Source organism: Carassius auratus, chromosome 8 (genome assembly GCF_003368295.1).
Source record: "Carassius auratus strain Wakin chromosome 8, ASM336829v1, whole genome shotgun sequence".
Taxonomy (NCBI): domain Eukaryota; kingdom Metazoa; phylum Chordata; class Actinopteri; order Cypriniformes; family Cyprinidae; genus Carassius; species Carassius auratus.
Window position 1 is genome coordinate 21,657,110 of NC_039250.1, and position 21,709 is coordinate 21,678,818.

The 21,709-nt window shown below is 35.9% G+C and overlaps 2 protein-coding genes across 3 annotated transcripts; both read right to left on the bottom strand.

Moving 5' to 3' along the window:
• Positions 1-740: 740 nt before the first annotated feature.
• LOC113107619 (monocarboxylate transporter 5-like) lies at positions 741-15,922 on the bottom strand. Of its 2 annotated transcripts, XM_026270258.1 has the most exons (11): positions 15,397-15,922; positions 14,734-14,856; positions 13,675-13,802; positions 11,615-11,747; positions 11,369-11,501; positions 11,151-11,294; positions 10,909-11,070; positions 9,814-10,389; positions 5,107-5,318; positions 3,622-3,715; positions 741-2,657 (listed from the first exon to the last, which is right to left on the bottom strand). In XM_026270258.1, exons 3-11 carry the CDS (start codon positions 13,695-13,697, stop codon positions 2,452-2,454), a joined length of 1,683 nt encoding a protein of 560 aa, XP_026126043.1. In that variant the 5' UTR covers positions 13,698-13,802; positions 14,734-14,856; positions 15,397-15,922; the 3' UTR covers positions 741-2,451. The 2 variants fall into 2 exon arrangements, with proteins under 2 accessions (XP_026126043.1, XP_026126044.1); XM_026270259.1 differs by lacking the exon at positions 14,734-14,856.
• Positions 15,923-16,733: 811 nt separating this feature from the next.
• LOC113107620 (ragulator complex protein LAMTOR5-like) lies at positions 16,734-19,186 on the bottom strand. Its single transcript, XM_026270260.1, has 4 exons — positions 19,041-19,186; positions 18,895-18,956; positions 17,430-17,547; positions 16,734-17,107 (listed from the first exon to the last, which is right to left on the bottom strand). Exons 1-4 carry the CDS (start codon positions 19,073-19,075, stop codon positions 17,047-17,049), a joined length of 276 nt encoding a protein of 91 aa, XP_026126045.1. The 5' UTR covers positions 19,076-19,186; the 3' UTR covers positions 16,734-17,046.
• Positions 19,187-21,709: the final 2,523 nt, after the last annotated feature.

Consider the following 21,709-nt stretch of genomic DNA (forward strand, 5'->3'; position numbering starts at 1 on the left):
TTCTGAACGGTTATAGCTTATAAAGGAAACTGATGATTGTTAAAACCTCAGAAATCTGTTTAGAACTGTCAGTCATTGAAGTTATAGGTGACCCATCTGCTCTCTTTTATCACCAATGGCCACTATTGTGAGAATATTTGCTGGCATTTTTTAACCGATGTCATGATCTGAATCTTGTTTCAGGTGGACAGATGTTAGTATCTGCTGAGTAATGAACACACACGGCTGTCTTCAGATGAAACCAGGATGGTTTGTTATTGATTAGAAGCCTTTGTTTCCTACAGCTGAACAGGCATATTTAATTATTCATTTGTTATGTATGTGAGATTTTCTACACATTATTATATGCTGTTCATGGTTGCATTGTAGGTATCTATTCATCAGTGATTAAATATGAAAACAGTGCAGTGCAGTGCATCTCATCTCGGCTCACATTTCTGTAAGTACCAGCTCTTTTTTTTTTTTTTTTGCAAGTAATTTTGTTCAAATAGTTTAGAATCATGATTTCTTGTAATACATTTATATATTTAACCATTGTTGTGTGCTACATACAGTGTTCTCAATAAAGATGATCTTTTAAACTGCTTTGTGCTATTTTTTTTATATTACACATGAAAAGAAGAGTGTATGTGTGTGAGTGTGTTTTAAAATGACAAATCTTAATATGTATGCAATCTTTTAAAAAAAAAGGGGAAAAAAAGACTATTAATAATTAAGATAATAATGGACTTTGGACCGTGTGGTTTCAAAGATTATATTATCTATTTTCTGGTTTACAGGCAACTCTTTTCTTTTACATTTTCCTCATAATTTAGATAAGCTCTCCCAGGGATGAACAAAAGTTTTACAGGAAACCCAGTCAAATCTACTGCTGGCTTTAATCGCAGTCTTGTAGATCCTGACAGTCTTGAGCATTGTCAACAAAAAAATAAGAACAATAGAAGAAAGAAAAAAAAAACACTACAACAACAACAAAAAAGTTCAACTTATAATCCTCACATTTTTCCAAAAGTACGAAATCACTAACAGTACAGTATTGCTGGTGAAGTCTGTCATGGACATTAATAGTGTTATTGCGTCCCCTTAACTGTCTTTAAGGCTAGTATAAAACAACTTCTCAAAACAATAACCCATTTCTTCAAAAACAATTTAGTGTGAGAAGGAAAAGCTTGCTGCCAAAAACAAAACCAAGAAATCAGTGGCCAATGATTTCAATGGCGTATTGTTATTCTTTGTTAAATTGTTGCATTTGTGCGTGTCTTGCTCATTCTAGGAAATGCTTAGTTTGTCATTACTTGGCTGATGAAAGAAAAGAATGGGACATTCCAGAACATGGACAGCCTGTTAATTGAGACGACATTCCAGTAGCAGTACATCTTTCGTGCCTCTAGAGGGCAACAGCTCACACAAAAACACATTACCAGAGAGAACTACAACATATGAACAGTAACGAGATTTCTGTCAACACATGACACCTTCAAATGCATAGACTGATAAATTATATTTCTATTGCATCTTTGGCTCTCATCACAGGATATTTAGCACAGTCATTGTGTACAAAGGCAAACAGTGGTGATAAACAGTGCACTGTAGTATACTCAACAAAATCAGAACCTAAAAATAAAAATGACAAGAAGAATAAAGGATTTGCAGTTTAGAGAACGCTCAGCGTCTGGGCCTCTTGTACAGGTACACGTGAACCCACAAGCCAACTGACCTAATTCTTGCACAACTTGGCACCAGAAGAATATTCACTTGTATTCACGAAGCGGTTTGTTCCAAAAAATCTCTCGGTTGCTGTCAGCAGTAAATGACAGTGTGACTGATTTGGCACCAGTGAAAAAAAGAAAGCCATGTCTGGAATATTCTGGCCCAAAATGTCTTCCAGTTGGGGCACCAATGACAAAATCTGTTGATGTCAGCCATGATGGCATGATGCAGTCCTTTACACAGTACTGAGCTTCACAGCAAAAAACACATAAAAAAAAGGGAGGCTCACATGGTCTTAATATGCGTATTACATACTCATTCCCATCTGACAAAATACTACTAGTATATTTGAGTATTATGTGTCCTTTGATACAAATTTACAATCAAATCAGTGGAATGCATTTGAGTAACTTTCTAATGTAGGAAGATCCAGATTTATCATGTGTTGTAAAATAAAAGCTTATGTGGTGACAGAGGCTCCTCATTTAGTTTTCGTGGTGATCTAAGAAATGGAGAAGAAGAATTATATAAAACAATTCAACCAACTCCGTTCTCAGAATAAAGTCGTCTGCATTGTCCCGAAGCATTCATTTATTGGTCTCTGCATTCAAATGACCATTCATTTGCTTGCCACGCTGTGGTCCCGCCAAATGTTCAGGTCAGGTCCTCTTCCGATCAGCCCTCAGAGGGTGAACCACATGACAGGGTGAAAAGTAATATGGCTTTGAGTTTAGTCCTTTATTATACAACACCGTTCCTCTGAGGCGCCGGGCAGAAACAGCCATTATTCCACATCAGTTCTTGGTTTAGCGTCTCTAGCCGCTTCTTCCGGGCTTGCCAGCGCCTCGCCAGAGGCTCCAGGAAAAGAGAAACTGACGATAACAGATAACACACACCTGCCAGGTAAAAGGAGCAGTCGTAGGTCTGAGTGTAGTCGTACAGGAAGCCTTTGGGATGAAACGCAAAGTGTTAGACGTATATAATATTACTTACAGAAAGAAAAATTTCCTTAAATATTCAATGGAGGCCAATGAAGAAAACATGAAAAAAGACAGACTTTCTTTACATTCAAATTTCTTTTTTTCTGTCCTTGCATGATATACTTGAGAACAGTCAGTAACTAAACACTTAAAATGATGGACTGATGGAGAAAACGTTCTTCACTTTCCAGCCCAGAATCTCCACACACCTGTTTTCTGACTGGATACGCTTTTAAAACCACGGATTGTTTTCACGATGCAAGCAGCACCGGGTCATATGCGGAAAGGCCTCGGGTAGGATAGAAAATTCAGTTTTGCTTCCCTGGCTGCTCATTATTTTTTGGGGGGCGGGGGGATTGGAGGGGCCTGACAAGATGGTTCATGTTAGCATAACTGTGTTACAGAGTTCAGAGGAAGGTCTACGCTCGCCTTTCTGAAGAGGCCCCTCTTCAAGACTTGATTTTCCAAGAACTGTACTTCACTGTAGAACTGTTCTATATAAGGAGATACTGTATTTGTGTTGATGACTGAGTATTCTTATTAAATAACAGCAAATACATATATATCTAGTAGCCTAATGGAATTTATTTAGCAATAAATTCTAATGAAAAGGAGCCATATATATATACAACATAGTAGGAAATCTAAATAAGTTCAAAATGCTTTAAATCTATCCAGACAGGTAATCCTATTTTTAGGTGGGTTAACATGTCTCCCATCTGTAACCCACTTAAACAGAAATCTGAAACTGTATGACCCCAGGGTCCCTCAAGCCACACACACAGAAGCAAGCTTGTCTTACACTTTATCATGTCTGGCCAAGTCTTTCCAAAGCTGCTGGTTATTTTCGTGAGACATCAAGGCTAGGTTCACCTATTGATGTTTATCGCTTGCATGATCTAGTCAAGGAGTTCATCCAAACTCCACATACCTGCCAGAGGAGGACCTGTTAGACAGCCAAGCCCCACAAAGAACATCGAGAACCCCATCGAGTTGTTCAGCTTTTCAGAGCCCACCAAGTCTACCTGGAAAACACAGAAATGAATAATGTTTATGACGGATGACATATGGCAGATTATGACTTCTCTGATTAAGCCAGAAAAATAGAAAGAACTTTGGTTAGCAAACTTTGATATATAATATAAACAAGGATTTATCACTAAAGAAAAAGTTTGTTTTTTTTTTTTCACATTCTTGTCAAATTTATTAATACACACATTTTTTCCCCACCAAAGCATATTTCAAACAATAATTTTAATTATAATTCAGTGCAATATAATCACACACACGCACAATGAGGTATATGCAAAACTTGCATTTTTACTGACACCAATGGTAGTGTATATATTTCATAAAATGTTCATACATTATAGCACCATAAAATATGAAAAACTATATTCCATCATGCTTTAACTACAGTAATTCTCTTGACGTTCATCAAATTCACTCACAATAGAACAGTGGATTTGCATATTACAATTGGACAAGTGATTGTATTTTGTTAATGTTGATTATGTATATTTGACTTGCTTTCTTGAGGTTCAGGGAGAATCAATATTTGATTGGTCTCTTAAGGGGACAGTTCACCAAAAATGAAAATTCTGCCATTTGTTACTAATCCTAAGGTTGTTCTGAACCTATATTAGTTTTTTTTATTCTTTTGAACATAAAAGAACAGTTGCTGGTTCCCACTGACTTCCATTTTACAGAACAAAAATAGTACTCAAAAAATAAAATAAAATAAAAAATACTACTAGGTCAACTGGGACTAGAACTGTTTTGTTACTTAGATTCTTCAAAATGTCTTATTTCATATTTAGCAGAGGAAAGAAAACTCATACAAATTTGGAGGTGAGAAAATTATAACAGAATTGAACTATCCCTTTAATTAAAAATATTTGCATTGCACTTTACATGCCATTTACAGCATATTTAATATATTTAAATGTAGGCAACAAGACTGTTTTCCCTCAGGGGCTTTTTAAGCACTCGTTTTGTCTCTCTGGTTCACAGAGACTGATTCCAGGTTGTAAAAAATATTTGAAAGGTAAAACCTGAGATTCCATCCAGAGGAACGGCTGTACTGCAGTGCTGCCTGTCAATCTAGCCCTCTCTCCTTACACTGCAGTATTACACAACAAGAACTAAATGTCTCAGTACTAGAAAGAAGACCCCTCAATGAGCACATATAATACAAGTGTAGGAAACTGCATCAGGATGTCCCCGTTTGTCATGAACAGAACTGACTTCATAACTCCTAAGACATACTTTCAAGCTGCTGGTCACATTGAGAACAATGAAAGTGATGAAACAACTAAACAGAGACAACTAACATTTTTAAACTGAACTAAGCATATTATCTATACATACACATTTATACAAGATCTTTGCCAGGCCCAGGTCTGTCAGTACTCACCAGCACAGGAAGTAGGAGAGCCATGTACCCCCCACAGAAGATGGCAAAGAAGACAGCATAGACCATGAGCAAGATGTACGAGTTGGCCAGAGGGGAGAGAAGATTGACCACACCACACAGGATCAGGTAGGCCTTGTGGTAGTGATACTTGTGAACCAGATTCCTGTCTGTCACCCAGCCAGATGCAAGTTGGGCCACTGTCTCTGTTATACCTGTGAGACAGAAAAACTGTTGAACCGATGGACTGAAATGGGCTGCTTAGTGTTGGATTCATCCAAAGTTTCATCCTTACAGTATTGCTGTCTTATATTGATATTATGGGATGTCGTTTTAAACCTGTTATACCTCTTCATGTCATTTGTAAAGGACTGTGAATGTCAAGCGTCAGAATGACAAAAACATTGGTGAGCTAAATGTAGCATATTACTTTAAAGTCATTTTTTAGCTTTGTAAAATGTCCAAAATATAAGTCGCTATCATGCATACACACACTACAAGATCTTTTTACAATGAAATATACCTCTATATCTCCCAACATGAAGAATGGAGAGGTCAGTAGTCACAAATAATAAATAAATGAATACATAAATATTGCATATTTTAATTCTTTGGAAAAGTAACTCGGTACAATACTGTTCAAACGTTTGGGGCTGGGTTAAGACTTTATATGAAATTAAACGAATGCTTCTATTTAGCAAAGATTAATCAATAGTGATCAATAGTGATAGTAAAGACTTTTATAATTTTACAAAATCTTTCAAAAATAAATGTTGTTTCACTGAACTTTATTCATGAAAGACTTCTAAGGAAATTAATCTGAAATAATGAATATTAAGCAGCAAAAACTAATATGAAACATTTCTTATAGCAGCAAATCAGCATTTTAAAATGATTTCTGAAGAATCAACTAAATCAATTGAATGTTCAGCATTCATTGCTTAAGTCTATAATATCACACGACCTTTGTCCTCACAGGAATAAATATACTTTATTTTAAACTGTTTATTTCTAACTATTAACTATTTCACAATATTCCTGTTTTCCTGTATTTTCGCCTGGGTGAGCATAAAACGACTTCTTTCAAAAACGACCCCAAACCTTTGAACCACATGGGTAAATTTAACAAACATGAAAAACCACTGCTCAGCATACTTTCAGTTAATTGACTCTTTGCTTGAAGCCTCTGGCGCAGTCTGTTTTTCAGTTCAAAGAGTGACAGACTAGTTATTTTGTAGTGTGCTGTACGTTCAGTACTGCTTCATGTTTGCTGTTATCTGTGCTGCAGCTGTATGTCCGTGTCCTGCAGAGCTTTATTGAACAGTCTAGGAAAAGACCTGAGGCAGCACTATTGCAGATTCATACATGCGCAACAGATCCAAAGTGTGAGACTCTGTGTTGACATTAAGTCTGTCATGGTTTACTGGATAGACCTACATAAAAATGCACATACACAAGATCATATTTATTCATAACCTATTAAGTCACATAGTGAAAATGCTTACACAAAGCCCAGAGGTGTTGGTATGATCATCCGACCAGCTCATGTAAAACCAATGGCTTGAACTGACGCTGCAGTTTGTGCACATGTGGTGTCATTTATTTCTGGCCAGACATAAAACAAAACAGCTGCTCAATGTTTGCATGTCTTCGGTGCGCCACTAAAGGTGACGTCCCGGTGTGCCACGCTTGGACCCAAAGACATTTTGAGCGTTGTTTGTGTGTTTAAATCCCTGCAGGGCCATTGAGTTTCACAGCTGTTCCTGTCATGCTTTGCACAATGAAACAGAATCTTAGTGACAAAAAGTAGAGGTTCCTAGCCCACAGAACTCTGTAGTGTATAGTGGGACTTTCAGCAGGGTAATCAGGCATGTGACAGGTGTTTGTGTAGCCTATTTCACTCAGTGGACACAAAAGGACTGGACGAATGCAATGTCCCGACTACATCAAAGACCGACAATAGCCCCTCACTAAGGTACAGAGCGCCCAAATGCCCAATCGCTACCAGCTCATTAAAACACAAAACGTGTTTGGCTCGTCTCCTCACTCTCTTTTGTCCTCGTCGCTGCCTCAGTATCACGCCACACAATGTCAGCCACTTCAGAACTGGGCACTGAACTACCCAGCCTCACGGCAGCTACTTGGGCTGTTGCTTAGCGACTTCTCTCAGCTCGTCCACAGTTAGTGACCTGCCGCGAGGAGCCTGAGCTCTAGTTCCCTGCTCAACCCGTCCGATGTGAAAACAGCTTTCAACATGCAGGTGGAGGGGGTGGGAGGAAAGGAGACGCTTGGAATATCCCAGTTGTCTCATTTTTTGCACGTATGCACTATTCAAAGCCGTTTTGTTGACTACATATTGTAAGTATATTCATACTGACAATTCCAAAAAGAAAAGCTCACTTCAAATATCCAGATAATGCACTTAATTAACCAGAAAAACTAAGTGTGAAATGTTGGACACTTCATTGACTCAACTATTGCAGCTTTCTGTATGTAGCGGAAGGGAAGGTGCTTTCTTTTATGCTAAAACTACACATATCTGCACCATTGCTTCAGTGATTTATGAATTTAAATGCTTTTTGTTTGTGGTGTCTTTAAAATATTTATAATATAATTCAGAGATGGATACATTTTTAACTCCAAAAGGTGACTTTTTGGGCCATTATATAAAGTAGGGATGCATGATAGCCTTTTATTTTGAATTTTATTTTGACAAAAGAGGTTTATAATTTCATGACTGGTCATTTATTATCGGCCATAACATGAAAATAATTAACAGCTCATCATATCGGGCAGAATTATTATATTAGTGCAATCTTAATTCTAAAATAAAGCAAGAAATTCAAGTAAATTGCATGTGGTATAAAATAAAAAAATTAAATAGGGCCTGAAACATTAAAAACAACAACAGACATGTTGCAAATAAAAAAGCCTTTATAAAGCTATATGTTAGGGGTGGGGGAAAATGTATACATTATAGTATCGCAATATTTTCCACGGCAATACTGTATTGATATACGGATGCCATAAGTATCTATCTTTTAGTATAGGCTTACTATTTGGTAGAATAATAATAATAAAATCTATTTCATTACAATCCACAAAATGGTGGTGTTGAGTTTTTTTTTTTTTTTCAGTTTTTTTTTTTTTTTCATGCAGTAAGTTAGCAAAATAAAGATGGCTGCATCTCGAAAAGTTATCAGGAAAGCCATATCTGTGTTTAGATTGCATGTAGGGACTTACTTCGTATTTGTAAGCAAGAAGGGGATGTATCATGTAAGTAGGGATTTTCGGCATCCAAAAATGATCGCCAGAAAATGACATTTTTGGTTTTCAGCCGAAAGAAAAAAAAACGCCCAAAATATATAATAATAATAATATATATTGTCGCAATTAACAATACATGTATTACAGTGTTTATTAATCTTCTTAATGTTAGTTAATGAGAATACAGTTGTTCATTGTTAGTTCATGTTAATTCAGAGTGCATTAACTGTTCACAAGCACCACTGTTGATTTTAATAATGAATTAGTAAATGTTGAAATTAACATGAACTAAGATTAATAAATGCTGTAGAACTATTGTTCATTCTTAGTTTGTTAACTAAAGTAGTTAACTAATGTTAACTAATGAACCTTACTGTAAAGTGCTACCAATATTAATATAAATTCCGTCCAGTTTTATTGTGTTACTTTCAGTAAACGTGTGGTTATTTCATCGGCTTGTGTTAATTCAGTATCATTAAAATTGAGTAAAATTTAAATAGTCTTACAAAATAACTTTAAATATTATAGCTCTGGTGATTTCCACCCCTAGTATATCTTGCAGTAAACAAACAACTGGATCAATAGTACATGTTTTCTACATGCCCAGACAACACGTTGGTTGTGATTTTTTCTGAAAAAGTTAGCATTTCAATGAAGGCTTCTTAATGTTAATATGAGTGTATTTGTTTTTTTCTCCAAAGAGCACCATTAGAGGTAAATATCAACACCCTAATAGGCAATGCCTCAATAATATTAGCTTTCAGTAAATAAATACAAATGAAAAAAAAAATTTCAAAAATGTTTGAGTAAACATATTCACACTCATTATTGGCAGGACACTTGCAAGCCCTCTGGTTTTAGCCACTATGCCAAAGTTCATTTTTTATGTAAGAGCACTTATTGCATAACACTGCAGAATTTAAACTGCTCACAAATAATTCATGTGAAGTTGGCAGCGTTTCTGCATCAACCCTTTAAAGCCCATATTAGAGCACATCAATGGCCATAGTGCATCTATCAGGTATGGCTTTATGGCTTTCCTGGAATACATCCCTGATAAAGCCAGAAAAGAAAACAAAATGCTTGGTTGATGGTATGCTGTCCACTAGCAGTGTCATTACTGTCTTTAGTCTCTCCATTTTCCACAGCACAGCTCAGCAGTGCTTACGTCCTATTGATTTCCTCTACTGTTACACATTATTAGTGTACAGTTGAACTGTTGTGGCCAGAGAACAGCAATAACACACATGCTGACAAGAGGACTTTTTTTTGCAATAGGTAACTTTTTAATTTAAATCATCTTATAACCTTTGTGACGAATCTTTTATATATAATTTCCTTGCGAATGCTAAATTAATTCTGTAAAGAGCACTTAATACTTAAAATAGATGGAAAAACAAGACTCTAGTGTTACAAAGGCTGATGAAAGGTAATATGACTCACCAGCCACAGAGATGATGAAGGAAGCATCCATAGGGTCGATGCCCAGGTTCCGGGCCCTTGCAGACAAATGGAAATAAGGTATAAAATATGCCAGCTGACTGAAGACCAGCGACCAGGTGTAGATGCAAAAGAAAGGGTTCTTCAACAGTGAGAAGTCCAGCACTTTTTTAGGGTTTTCATTAAGATTTTCTGTTCTGCTGTTCTCAAGTAATGAATCCACAGGAGAAAGCCCATTCATCTCGGGGGAAGTTTTCATTTGGCTGCCGTCTGCACTGTTCGCCCCATTCTGGATGGATTTTTTGAGTTCCAGATGTGGGAGAGCATTCTGTTCATGAACGGTGTTCTCTATTATAAGTGTGTCCCTGTGAATGGGAGGTGAGCTTTCCATTTTGGAAGTGCCATTGGATATAGGTGTGTTGCCGTTCATATGGTCCTTAAGAGGTTCTTTCTCAGATCCAGCATTATGAAGGGTGGAGTTTGACATATGAGAAGCCGGAGGTCTAACATTAATGGGCCGCAAAAGCATCCCAGAAGCCACCAGGTTCAGCATCAGGCCTCCTAAAATCAAAAGAGCTCCTAAAGACAGAACAGAAACCAATAAGTGGCAATAATAATATTTTAACATGTAATAATATATATATAATTCATGCTCATGAATTCATTAAATAAAATTCAGATAAATTAATGTATCCAGAAAAAAAGTCACTTCATTAAACCACAAATTACTTTTTAGCCTTACTAATATAAATAAATAAATTACATTGGAATTATAATGTTATAATGTAACTGTAAGGATCATGTGACACTGAAGACTGGAATAATGGCTGCTGTAAATTCAATTTTGCCATCAAAGAAAAAAAAATTAATAGAAAAAAATTATTTTAAATAGTAATAAAATGTCATGAAATAACTACTTTGATCAAATAAACGCAGCCTTGGTGAGTATTAGAAACTTTCAAAAACAATAAATCAAAAAAAATCACACTGACCCTAAACTTCTGAACAACATGATGCAAATAATATACCAGTTAAACATGAATACTGACATTACAGATAATATCAGTATTATAATGTGGCTGGAAAAAAATCAATTACCCTGCCAAGCATACTGATCCAAAAGCAGCTGAGTGAAAGGAGCGAGGGCAAAGGTCAAACCCATGCCAGAGCGTCCAATAGAATATGCAGTCGCCAGCCTCTTTCGGAAATAGGTCACTGTTACAACAGATGTGGCCTGATAAAGAAGAGCAAAGCCGAGACCTGGAAAAAATCAATGTTTTTTAGATTACATTTTACTCTTAGCATCTATACTTTTATTTTTCAAATTGAACAAAACTCACCAACAACTATCCCCATGCTAATGTAAAGGTAGATCACGCTGGTGGCAAATATGCTGGTGATGAAGCCGACGCTGACAAAAAGTGCCCCCACTATGGAGGTAACTCTGTTCCCCAGCTTGGCACAGGCCACTGAGGCCAAAGGACCTAACGGTTCACAAGCAAAACTGGGTTTATGATCTGTCACACTGGATCGAAGATGGTTGCTATGCTGACCGTACCTCCAGAGAGCCTGAGGCTGGACATGATGGATCCAATCCAGCTGATACTCTCGGACGAGCCTCCAAACTCATCCTGCAGTGCCACAAAGAAGATCCCAAAGCTCTTCAATGTACCCATTACCAACACGTTCACCTGAAAACACCAGCATATTCAATTGATTTCAGCTCAATACAGATCACCTCGATTTTTATCATAGCAAAGAAACTCTAAATTAGAGTCTCTTAACAGTAGGATTCATGGCATACCAGGAAACAATGCAGGACCACCATCCAACCCCAACCACCATCTGGTGGATCCACAAAAACCACCTCCTTCTTTTCTTCCTTCATGGCTTTGACTTTTTGTTCAGAGCAGGAGGTTTTGGCAGCCTTGCCATCACTGAAACCACACAACATCCACTTAACATCAACCAGTGAGAGATAAAGCTTCATAAAACGATCACATCTTCAGATCTTCACCATCTGAAAAATACGACCCTTTACAGATGAAAGGCTTCCAAGAACACAACAATTAATCAATTGTTATTATATGAACAGGTTCAATTAAGATAAAAACAAAAGTACCAAAACACTGATAAAAAAGAATGTAAAAATGGCAAATGTGAAAGTTAATTTTTAATCTGATCTCCTGTTACTCTTCTATCTGCTTTGCCCTTTTTACATTTGGACCCAAATACAGTATCTCCAGCATAATGTGGTTTGATCTGGTGTTATCTGTTAAACATTTTCTAAACCCAGAATGCAGTGGACCGTGATGACATCAGTACCAGGGGTTGTTCTATTTAGAGCAGTTAAATTTCAAGTAAACATGAGGATGCCACTGGTCTAAACTGGTTATCAGTATTGGGTGAAGTGTTCTGGATCTGGGCCTTAGACCTCTTTATTTACAGCTGATACAGCTGAATAAAATGTGTGTCCAGTACATTCTTTAAAATGACACAGAGAGACTGAGTGAAAGAACGGTCAAAGGCTGACGGGTTCGTTCAAACAAACACCTGGCATGAAGTTAACCAAACAGCGAGCCCCTGTGCAGAGATGGTGGATCCTTTGAATTATTTTACAGAGATAAAGGCTTGCTCAACTATAAATACTGAGCAATCAAATTCATCACCTCAGGACATCCCAGCTGAAGCAGGAACATGAAATTCGCTGATCCGAAAATGTATGTGCGCACATAACCTTAAGGAAAATACATACTTTTTTCTTAAAGGTACAGTTCACTCAAAATATACCCGCTCACAGTTTTCTTACCTTAATTTTGTTTCAAACCAGTATGATTTTATTTTTTTGTGGAACACAAAAAAGTAGACATTTAACATAATATCTAAATTGAGATTGGACGTACCTGTACAGTGAAAGTCGATGGGAATCAAGCCAAAAAAGAAGCATAAATGCACTATATTTCAGTTATTTAGGAACCATTCAATAGCTTTAAATGGGAAATGGACTAAAATGTAAAAAAAAAAAAAAAAAACATGGACATTCTGCTAAAAGCATCCACTTTGTGTTCCCCAGAAGAGCAAAATCCATACACATTTTGAATTGGACAACATTTTCTGTTCTATGTGAACAATCCCTTTATCTACAGCTGTTATGTGTGCAGAAATCTGAAAGACAAAGTGATCTGGAAATCCATAGCTTCACTGATGAAAACATAACCATGTCAGACAGAAAATGTGTGGTTTGTATAGCTCCCGTACATTAAGCTCATGCGTCAAGTAGTTGGCTGTTCCTTCAAGAGAAAACAGACAAGTGGAGACGCTAAAACATGCAGAAACTGCTTAGAGGATTACAGAGCAATGAATTGGGCCAGTGTGTTGTAAGTGAAAATATTTCCTTCCATGTGCTTACCAAGGGCCACCCTGGAATGTGTCTGTGCATGTGTGTGTGCTTGCATGCATGTATGTCAGATCATATGTGTGAATTCTTCAGTTCAAGAGTAAGTCTATAAGTTGCATTGGAAAGGTCTACAGTCTACCCTGCTACTCACCTTGACACTTTCACTCAAAAGGCTCTTTAAAAATCAGTGCTAATTGCATTTTTGATAATTGTCCTATGTAGCGATTGAGTGTGCAATATCTTTGGTCACAAAAGCAGTTTTCCTCTGGTATGTATTATGCAATCATTATATCATTATTGGTTATGTGACAGTCATGCAAAACCTGTATGGTCACTTTGTTTGAAATGTTGGAGAAAAATGAGTAGCTATATGAATGAAAAACAAAATCCACCTATAAATTTTAAAAAACAAATTTAGATCTCATAATCTTAGGCAGTCAGAGAAAAACACTTTGAAAAAGACTCACCTGTGTGGCTCTTTTGGCAGCATAATTGTTGCACAGGAAAATGAATGACCTTTAAGGTGAAAGCTTATTTACTCTTGTGTCATCTTCTGCACTGGAGGCTCAACTTGCAGATCTTGCTTTAGAAGAACCTGTTACACAAACTCTGTTATAACATACTATCTTTTGGACCTTCCCCACACAAGAATCTCTAATCACTGGGTGTCCTTTCAGACAACTAATTCTCTGAATTGTCATGCATGCTGGCAAATGCATGACTTAGTTAATGTTATATTCATTGTTAGAGATGTCTGACTGGGGGTCACAAGCTTACATAATCAGAGTACTGGTTTTTTCACATTTTTTTAACAGCTGTTGTGTTAATAAACCTGTGTGGAACTTTACACCTCTGTGACTGTGCATGGGCCCTCTTGGGTTTGTGCAGGGGCTTGGCATTTTTAATTAGTAATATAACCTCAATTCAACTGAGAATTATTATTATTATTATTTTTATCATTATCTCACTGACTGATGAATCTGCAAAGGCGGTCTTGTTATTCTGACAATGCAGCCAGTGGAAGGAAATTCCTAGACCTCTCCATTGATTCACTGTAATGTTTTCTAAACACATTCACAGAAGTACATTTCCACAAACTGCTTCCCAATGTCTTCACATCAAACATTTAGAGTCTAGAAAACATGCACAACTTTTCCTGATGTGAAACATACTAGTTTAATAAGATTAAGTAGGCCTAACCTAAGACACTTTTACTAATTTTGTGAGAAAGTGTCCAATATATAATCCAGTTTCACTCTTCAGCGTTGCCATACATAATAGCCTCGTGATTCCCAACTTTCACTTAAACAATCGTTTGTAAATGTTTGCAACCTTCAAAGATTCTCACTGGGAGCACACCGTTCAGGACATCCCACACAGACTAGATTTGCTCCTCATCCTCTTCTCAGCCGGCCGTGCGGTGGTAGTGTAGTTAAACCTCTAAAAACTTAGGCTTAGTTCCTAGTCCTACACTATGACACAAAGCAGAGGCGAAAATCACGAGGATGTTGCACTTATGCACTTACCTCAAACGCCAGAGAGCCGCTGCTGTCGCGAGCTGTCCGCAGCCGCATAGCGCTCGAGTGTGCGTCGCGCGAGCCCAGCGGCGTTCATGTGAATGCGCGCTACTGGAGTGCAGTACTTTATACCTATCGATAACAGTCGATAGAAGAAAAAAAAAATTCCTTTGTCAGTTAAACCTTTGGCATTATATGATCAATGCTGCATGTCCTTGTTAATGTCATTGGGTTTTATTTATTTATTTTTTCTTTCTTTTTTTCAAAATAAATAAAAAGTTAATCGCATTTAGCTAGCCTACCTGTCGTTTATACGCATTCGTATTAGATTGTATTTAATTTAGTTTTAGTTTTTTGTAAAATAAAAATACATTAATAACATCACATTTTGAAAAGTAGCTAAATAAAATAATAAAGAACTATAAAATTATAACCTAGCCAGGTTACATGGTTTTATATAATCATGTTTTAATGAACACAGAACTCCGAATAATTCTTCACACGGTGTTGAAATGATCCTACAGCATATAAAAACTATTACCAAATTGACTCTCTCTCTCTCTCTCTCTCTCTCTAAGGGAGCCTTAAAAAACTTCGGATTTGTCTATGGACTTGTGGACATTCCAAGATCGAGTCATCCACTATTTCATAAACAGGAAAAGAAGGATTTACCATATTTCCCGAGACGATATCAGTCATTTTATTCCAGGTATCACTTGTTAAGACTTGATCTGGATAGACGTCTCCTCACGCGCGCATCTGCAGTTGCGCTGCAGGAAACATCCGTGGATTCCCCGGTGACAGCTCCTCCTATGTGGTGGTATGTCTTATCAAAGTCATCATTGACCATGGCTAGGCTCCCTGTGCTGAAAATTTCCTGCCTTCTTAAAATTTGGCCCCAGTATCTGAGTCTCTCGGGGGTCACATCTGACCCCTCGGACCGGCACAGATCGGATGCAATGCGCTCAGGCTGTGCAGAGCCAAAGACGGCCCCTACTGCATTTAATGACCATGTGACCCGAACTTAGGGGCTAAGTATTGGAGTGCAACTAATTACAGAGGCTTTCCTGGGCTATGGCTATTTGAGAGAGATTAAAGCACTACACTATTACTGCTTCGGGGGCAAATAATGTTTAAGGTAAAATGTTTATCAGAGATATACCACCATGTGGGGGGAAAACATAAAATGCACTGATGTGAGATGCTCAGGCCCTTTAAACTTTGAAGGCAGGTTAATCTTTGAAGTTTTTAGAACCACACAGGTAAACAGACAGTAATGAATGACAGACTGTCCTACAAGTTCTAGACCTGTACATTTTGATACTATAATCCCAGGTAAAACATTGCCATGCAAGTCATTGCATGCCTTCTATGTTCCTAAACATTAAAACACACCTGCTGTGTTCAAAAAGTTTAATCAAACAAATGTATTAAGAGAATCTGCTGTTTAAAGCACTCACACACCTTCCACATATCACAAAAAAAAAAACTTAAGTTACCGCTTTCTTTTTCTTTTTTTTACCTTTTTAGAAATATGAGAAGACCAAAGAATTCTCTGCATTTTCCATATGCATACAACAAACCTATTCAATTCCAACAAACGAGAAGATATATATATATATATGTATATATATATATATATATATATATATATATATATAGATAGATAGATAGATAGATAGATAGATAGATAGATAAAAACAAAACTAATTTTAAATGGTATGTTTGACAAAATATATATTTATAATTAACCATAACTAAGAAGGAGGTTGAGAAAAATCCTACCCCTCTCGACTTTAATAATTTGCCATTGTTAATCATGCACATAAACGATAATTCACAATGACCCATTAAACAATTCTCTGTGAGGTACTTACTGAATGTAAAATCATTATAATTTTCTTCATTAATTTAAGCAAAACATGTCACAACTACTGCCCCCTTTTGAACATATCATGGTACTTCAACTTAACACCTCTCACAAATGTGCAAAACAGACTCTGTCAGAATTAGTTTCCTTAAATAACACAATTTATTAGCCAGGAAATAATAGTTTTAACCACAAAAAAGGGGGGTGGGGGGCACACAGTTAACACGTCTAAACTATGGTTGAAAGAAAATACAAATATTGGAAAAGCAATGATTCATTAATCATGGACACAAATATATGATAGTTTCTGATATGATGGAAGACATAATCTCAGCTGATCAATAAACTTCTATGTTGCTGACAATAGACCGTTGAAGCTTTTCAAACTCAAAATAATTATGTTTAAAAACACAGCACACATTCAATATATGACAATCAGAAATAAACAGAAGTTATGATGCCATCTTATGTACAGCCAGTGTAATTGTTCCATGTGTTCTCATCAAAATGTTCCTGCAACGACAGAATTACATTAAGGGTCCCATTTAATACTAAAAAAGCAGCAACAACATTTTCTTACCATTATAATAACCTTAAGTGTGCACAGATATAATTTGAAGAGTGTGTGTGGGATGAAAGCAGCAGGTTGGAGAACATGTCCTCACTTTTAATATTGCTATGCCCTGGATTATTCAATTTATTTATTTTTTTCAACCAAAACAAAAAAAGAAACATTTAAGATCTGGAGTGTGCTTCGTTGATCTTGGATGTCTCTCAAAATGAAGCTTAATCAAGATCCAGAAACTAGACAGATGTTTGTCAAGTAGCTTCTTACCCAGAGTCAGACTCCAGACACACAGTAGGAGAGTCGGTGGGGTCTTTGGTTAGAGAAGCAGCCTGCTTGGCCAGCACAGACACAACTCCTCCATGTTCATCAGAAAGCGAGCCACGGCCTGAGTTTAAAACAGTTGACAGTTACAGTACATGGGTCATCCCTGAATTATGGTGAGCAATGAAAAAGATTTCAGGCAATCAGGAAAGAAACATATGAAAACAAAATTCTATAAGCTTATATTTTATTACACAATATTTTCAATGTTACACCTGCATTATTCTGGACATTTAAAAAAAAAAAGCTTCATTAGTAAAACACAGTATAATAAATGTAGTGTGTTTTTTTTTTTCAACTGCTCACACACAACATCTTTACTTACACTTCTGAAACCTGACACTCAAATACAAGAATCACACACCAAATCTGCAAAACCATACACCAATTCTCAGCATTTGACTCAGTTTTCAAATTCATAAAAGACTTTTTGCAAAACACAATACTCTATGTATCACAAATATCTAACAGGAAGTATCTTGATTTCCTTTTTCAGACACAACTAATCAAAATGCCTCATTAATTCATCATTGCCTCTCACAAACTCCTCACATGTGCAAACACTGCTTTACTTAACACCAACCAACCATGGCTTTAGAATAGGTCTTTTGCATTGTGTAATATTATATTCACAACCACAAAAACACTTACTGTAAAAAAGTTTTAATTTTGCCTTCATGCGTTTACCATGAATTTTTCAACATCTCTCTGCCAATTATTTTCAATGTTGTACAGGAATATACTTAGGAACTCATAAAAGAAGAGCTTTAAGATTTGAATAACTGTGTGTGTATATGATATATCCAAAAATAAAGCATGGCAAAGGTGTTAGCAACACAATACAAATGTTTGCTTTTGAGATGTGTTTTGTGATGTTTTGAATGTAGTGCTTCATTTAGCAAGAGATGTGAGTCATTGTGCATTTTGTGCATCCAATTCTTGGATTTGTGTGTAAAGTAAAAAAACAAAAACAAACAAAACAAAAAAAAAACCTGTAATTACATAGACAATTGTAGTTTTCATTAATATTTGGAATCAGCTTTTCTTTTCCTATTTTCTATTTTCTTTTTAGCTTTAGCTAATTTTAATTTTTAATTGTTTTAATTTTAGGGCCTCAACTTAAACATATTTTTGTTTCTTATTTTCGTTTAATTTCATTTTCCATTTTTGTATTTTTTATTAGCATATATAAATACAAATGCATACGCATATTTTTAGTTTGGACTGTACTGTAGTTGTCAATTTTAAATAATAACGTCACCCATTTTATGAAAGCAAACTGAACAGAGCCACATTCAGAACTTTTTGCATACACTTAAGTTACGTAAACATGAATGTTGCTGAGGAAAAATGCGAATGCAAGCTGCTCGAATCCTGACCTAGTGGATAACTGAGACAGAATGATACTTACATCCTAGATTATGGCCTTGAGCGTCTGTGCACAAAACCCCAACAATGGCAGGATTTTTCATTCTAGTGGAAGAAAACGGATAAGTAAAGGAACACCTAAATTTTCATGCCTATGCCTGGGGGGGGGAAATAAATTTTTTAACGTACGTATCATCAAGATGCTGCTCCAGTGCACCCTCCATAATAGCGGTTTAAATTATGTCTCTAAAATAACCGAAATATTAATGAGGGAGTGGCAGCAACATTTATTATTCGTATCACTTCCGGGATGTCAGCTGACATTTAAACACGCGACTACAACACTACGGCGCCCTCTAAGGAAAAAATACTAAAATCGAACATGATTTAGCGCCATCTAGCTCAAAGTCTAATTTTGACAGTAAACAAGAAAATACTGTTAGCAGCCAAACCCTGTTTGTGTAGCCTGTAATGCATTATGGGTTTTAATTTAAATAAATTTTAATTTGAAAAAGTTTAACTGATATACGACAGGAGAGGTAACGAGCTGTTAGCTTAGTTTTTGCTGGAACAAAGTTATTTATTACCAGCTTGAACCACAAACCAGCTACAGTGTAGGCTACTAAAACAAAGCAACCAGCTTGATGGATGTTCCTGCGGGGATATGGATTGCTGCACCCATGATGTCGAAACCCAGAAATGTGAGAATGAACCAGTTTCACTGCCCTAAGGACGACCCTGCACTGACCTTTTTTTTTATACATGAATTAAAAAAAAACTTTATTAAAACCCATAGCACATCCTCGAGGGAACCCATGGTGAATTAGTCAGTGTTTTGACGTCATGACTGCACCACTATATTGTTATTTAGTGGATGATCGCATATGATTCAGTGGCTAGATCGACATCTTTTTCTTCCTCTACTTCCTTTTTTATAAATAATACATTCCTAAAAATTCTATAAAGGGCAAATAAATCCGGTTAACATTTAGCTGTCATTGTCACAAGGACTCCCAGGGGAATGTGTGAATGTTCACTGTTGATATCTCTCTGGACAACCTCATGCTCCTCCGACCAAGAGCAGAATAAAAGCGCAGTCCTGCTCCTCACCATCAATTGTATCAGAGCAGATGTTCTTTATCAGAAACCAATGCTGTCTTCTCCATTTGAACTCATGATAGGGAGGCACTCTCTTTTGTGTTTTGTGAGCATGTTTTCAGAAGAATCACTTCTAATATATATATTTAGAATAAATATACATTACCAAAAGTTTGGAAACATTACTATTTTTAATGTTTTTGAAAGAAGTTTCTTCTGCTCATCAAGCCTGCATTTATTTGATCAAAAATACAGAATTTTTTTTAATATTGTGATATATTATTACAATTTAAAATAATTGTTTTTAAATTTATTATACTTTAAATTATCATTTATTTCTGTGATGCAAAGCTGAATATTCAGGATTATTATCACATGATCCTTTAGAAATCATTCTAATATGATTATTCATTATCAAAGTTGGAAACAGTTCTGCTGCTTAATATTATTTCAGAACATGTGAAACTTTTTTTTAGGATACTTTGATGAATAAAAAGTAAAAAAAAAAAAAAAGAAGAAGCTATGTTTTTAAAATATAAATATTTTGTAATAACAATATACACTACTTGTCAGTAATTTGGGGTCAGTAATTTTTTTCTTTCTTCTTTTTTTATAAAATCAATACTTTTATTCAGCAAGGATGTGTTAAATTGATAAAAAGTGATGGTAAAGAAAATATATTATTAGAATCTATATTATTAGAATTTTTATTTTATTTTAAATAAATGCAGTTCTTTTTAACCTTTTATTCATCAAATATATTAGACAGCGGAACTATTTCCAACACTCATAATAAATCATAATATTAGAATGATTTCTAAATGATCATGTGATCGACTGGATGTTACACGTGACACTGAAGGCTGGAGTAATGATGCTGAAAATTCAGCTTTGCATCACAGGAATATTTTTTTTTAAGTATATTCAAATAGAAAACTATAATTTTAAGTTGTAATAATACTTCACAATATTACTGTTTTTTCTGTATTTTTGATCAAATAAATGCAGGCTTGATGAGCAGAAGAAACTTCTTTCAAAAACATTAAAAATAGTAATGTTTCCAAACTTTTGGTCTGTACTGTATAATATATATATATATAAGTATGTTTATATAACTGTGTATGTATACTGTACAGCCAACCACTACACAATTTGTCTAAAGTGTCTAGTGTAAATCAGGTTATTGAACTCAATATACATGCAAATGGAATGATGCAGAGCAACATCAACAATTTCTGTCCCTCTAGAGCCCATCCAATCAGGTTAATGTTTCCAGAATCTATCCAGAATCTAAATTTCACAGTTTTGATAGGAGGTCCATTTAACATACTACTGCTTCCGCAAAAGACAGACATTTATTAATTGTCTTATTTAGATAAAAATGACACGTTATTAGTGAGTGCTGGATAATTGAAATAATAAAAAAATAATTATTGAGTGAATATTAAGTAAATATAAAAAAAAGTATAGGCGATGTATTAATAATTTAATTTAAAATTCAATTTAATTTAAATAATTATTTTTCATTCCTTTTTATGGCTCAGTTTTCAAACTGCATTTATTATGAAGTTATGCTTAAGAGCTTTCAGGCTCTTTTAGCTAACTTGGATTCTCCCCTGCCGGCAACGCTTGATCATTTCTGCCCAGTCCTGTGCAGTTAGAGCCAAGTTGGTCTGCTGACGGGGCAAAAAGTTGCAATGTAATTACGTGGCCTGGGCGTCAGTGACATCCATCACTTTCACTGCAGTCAAGTAATGCAC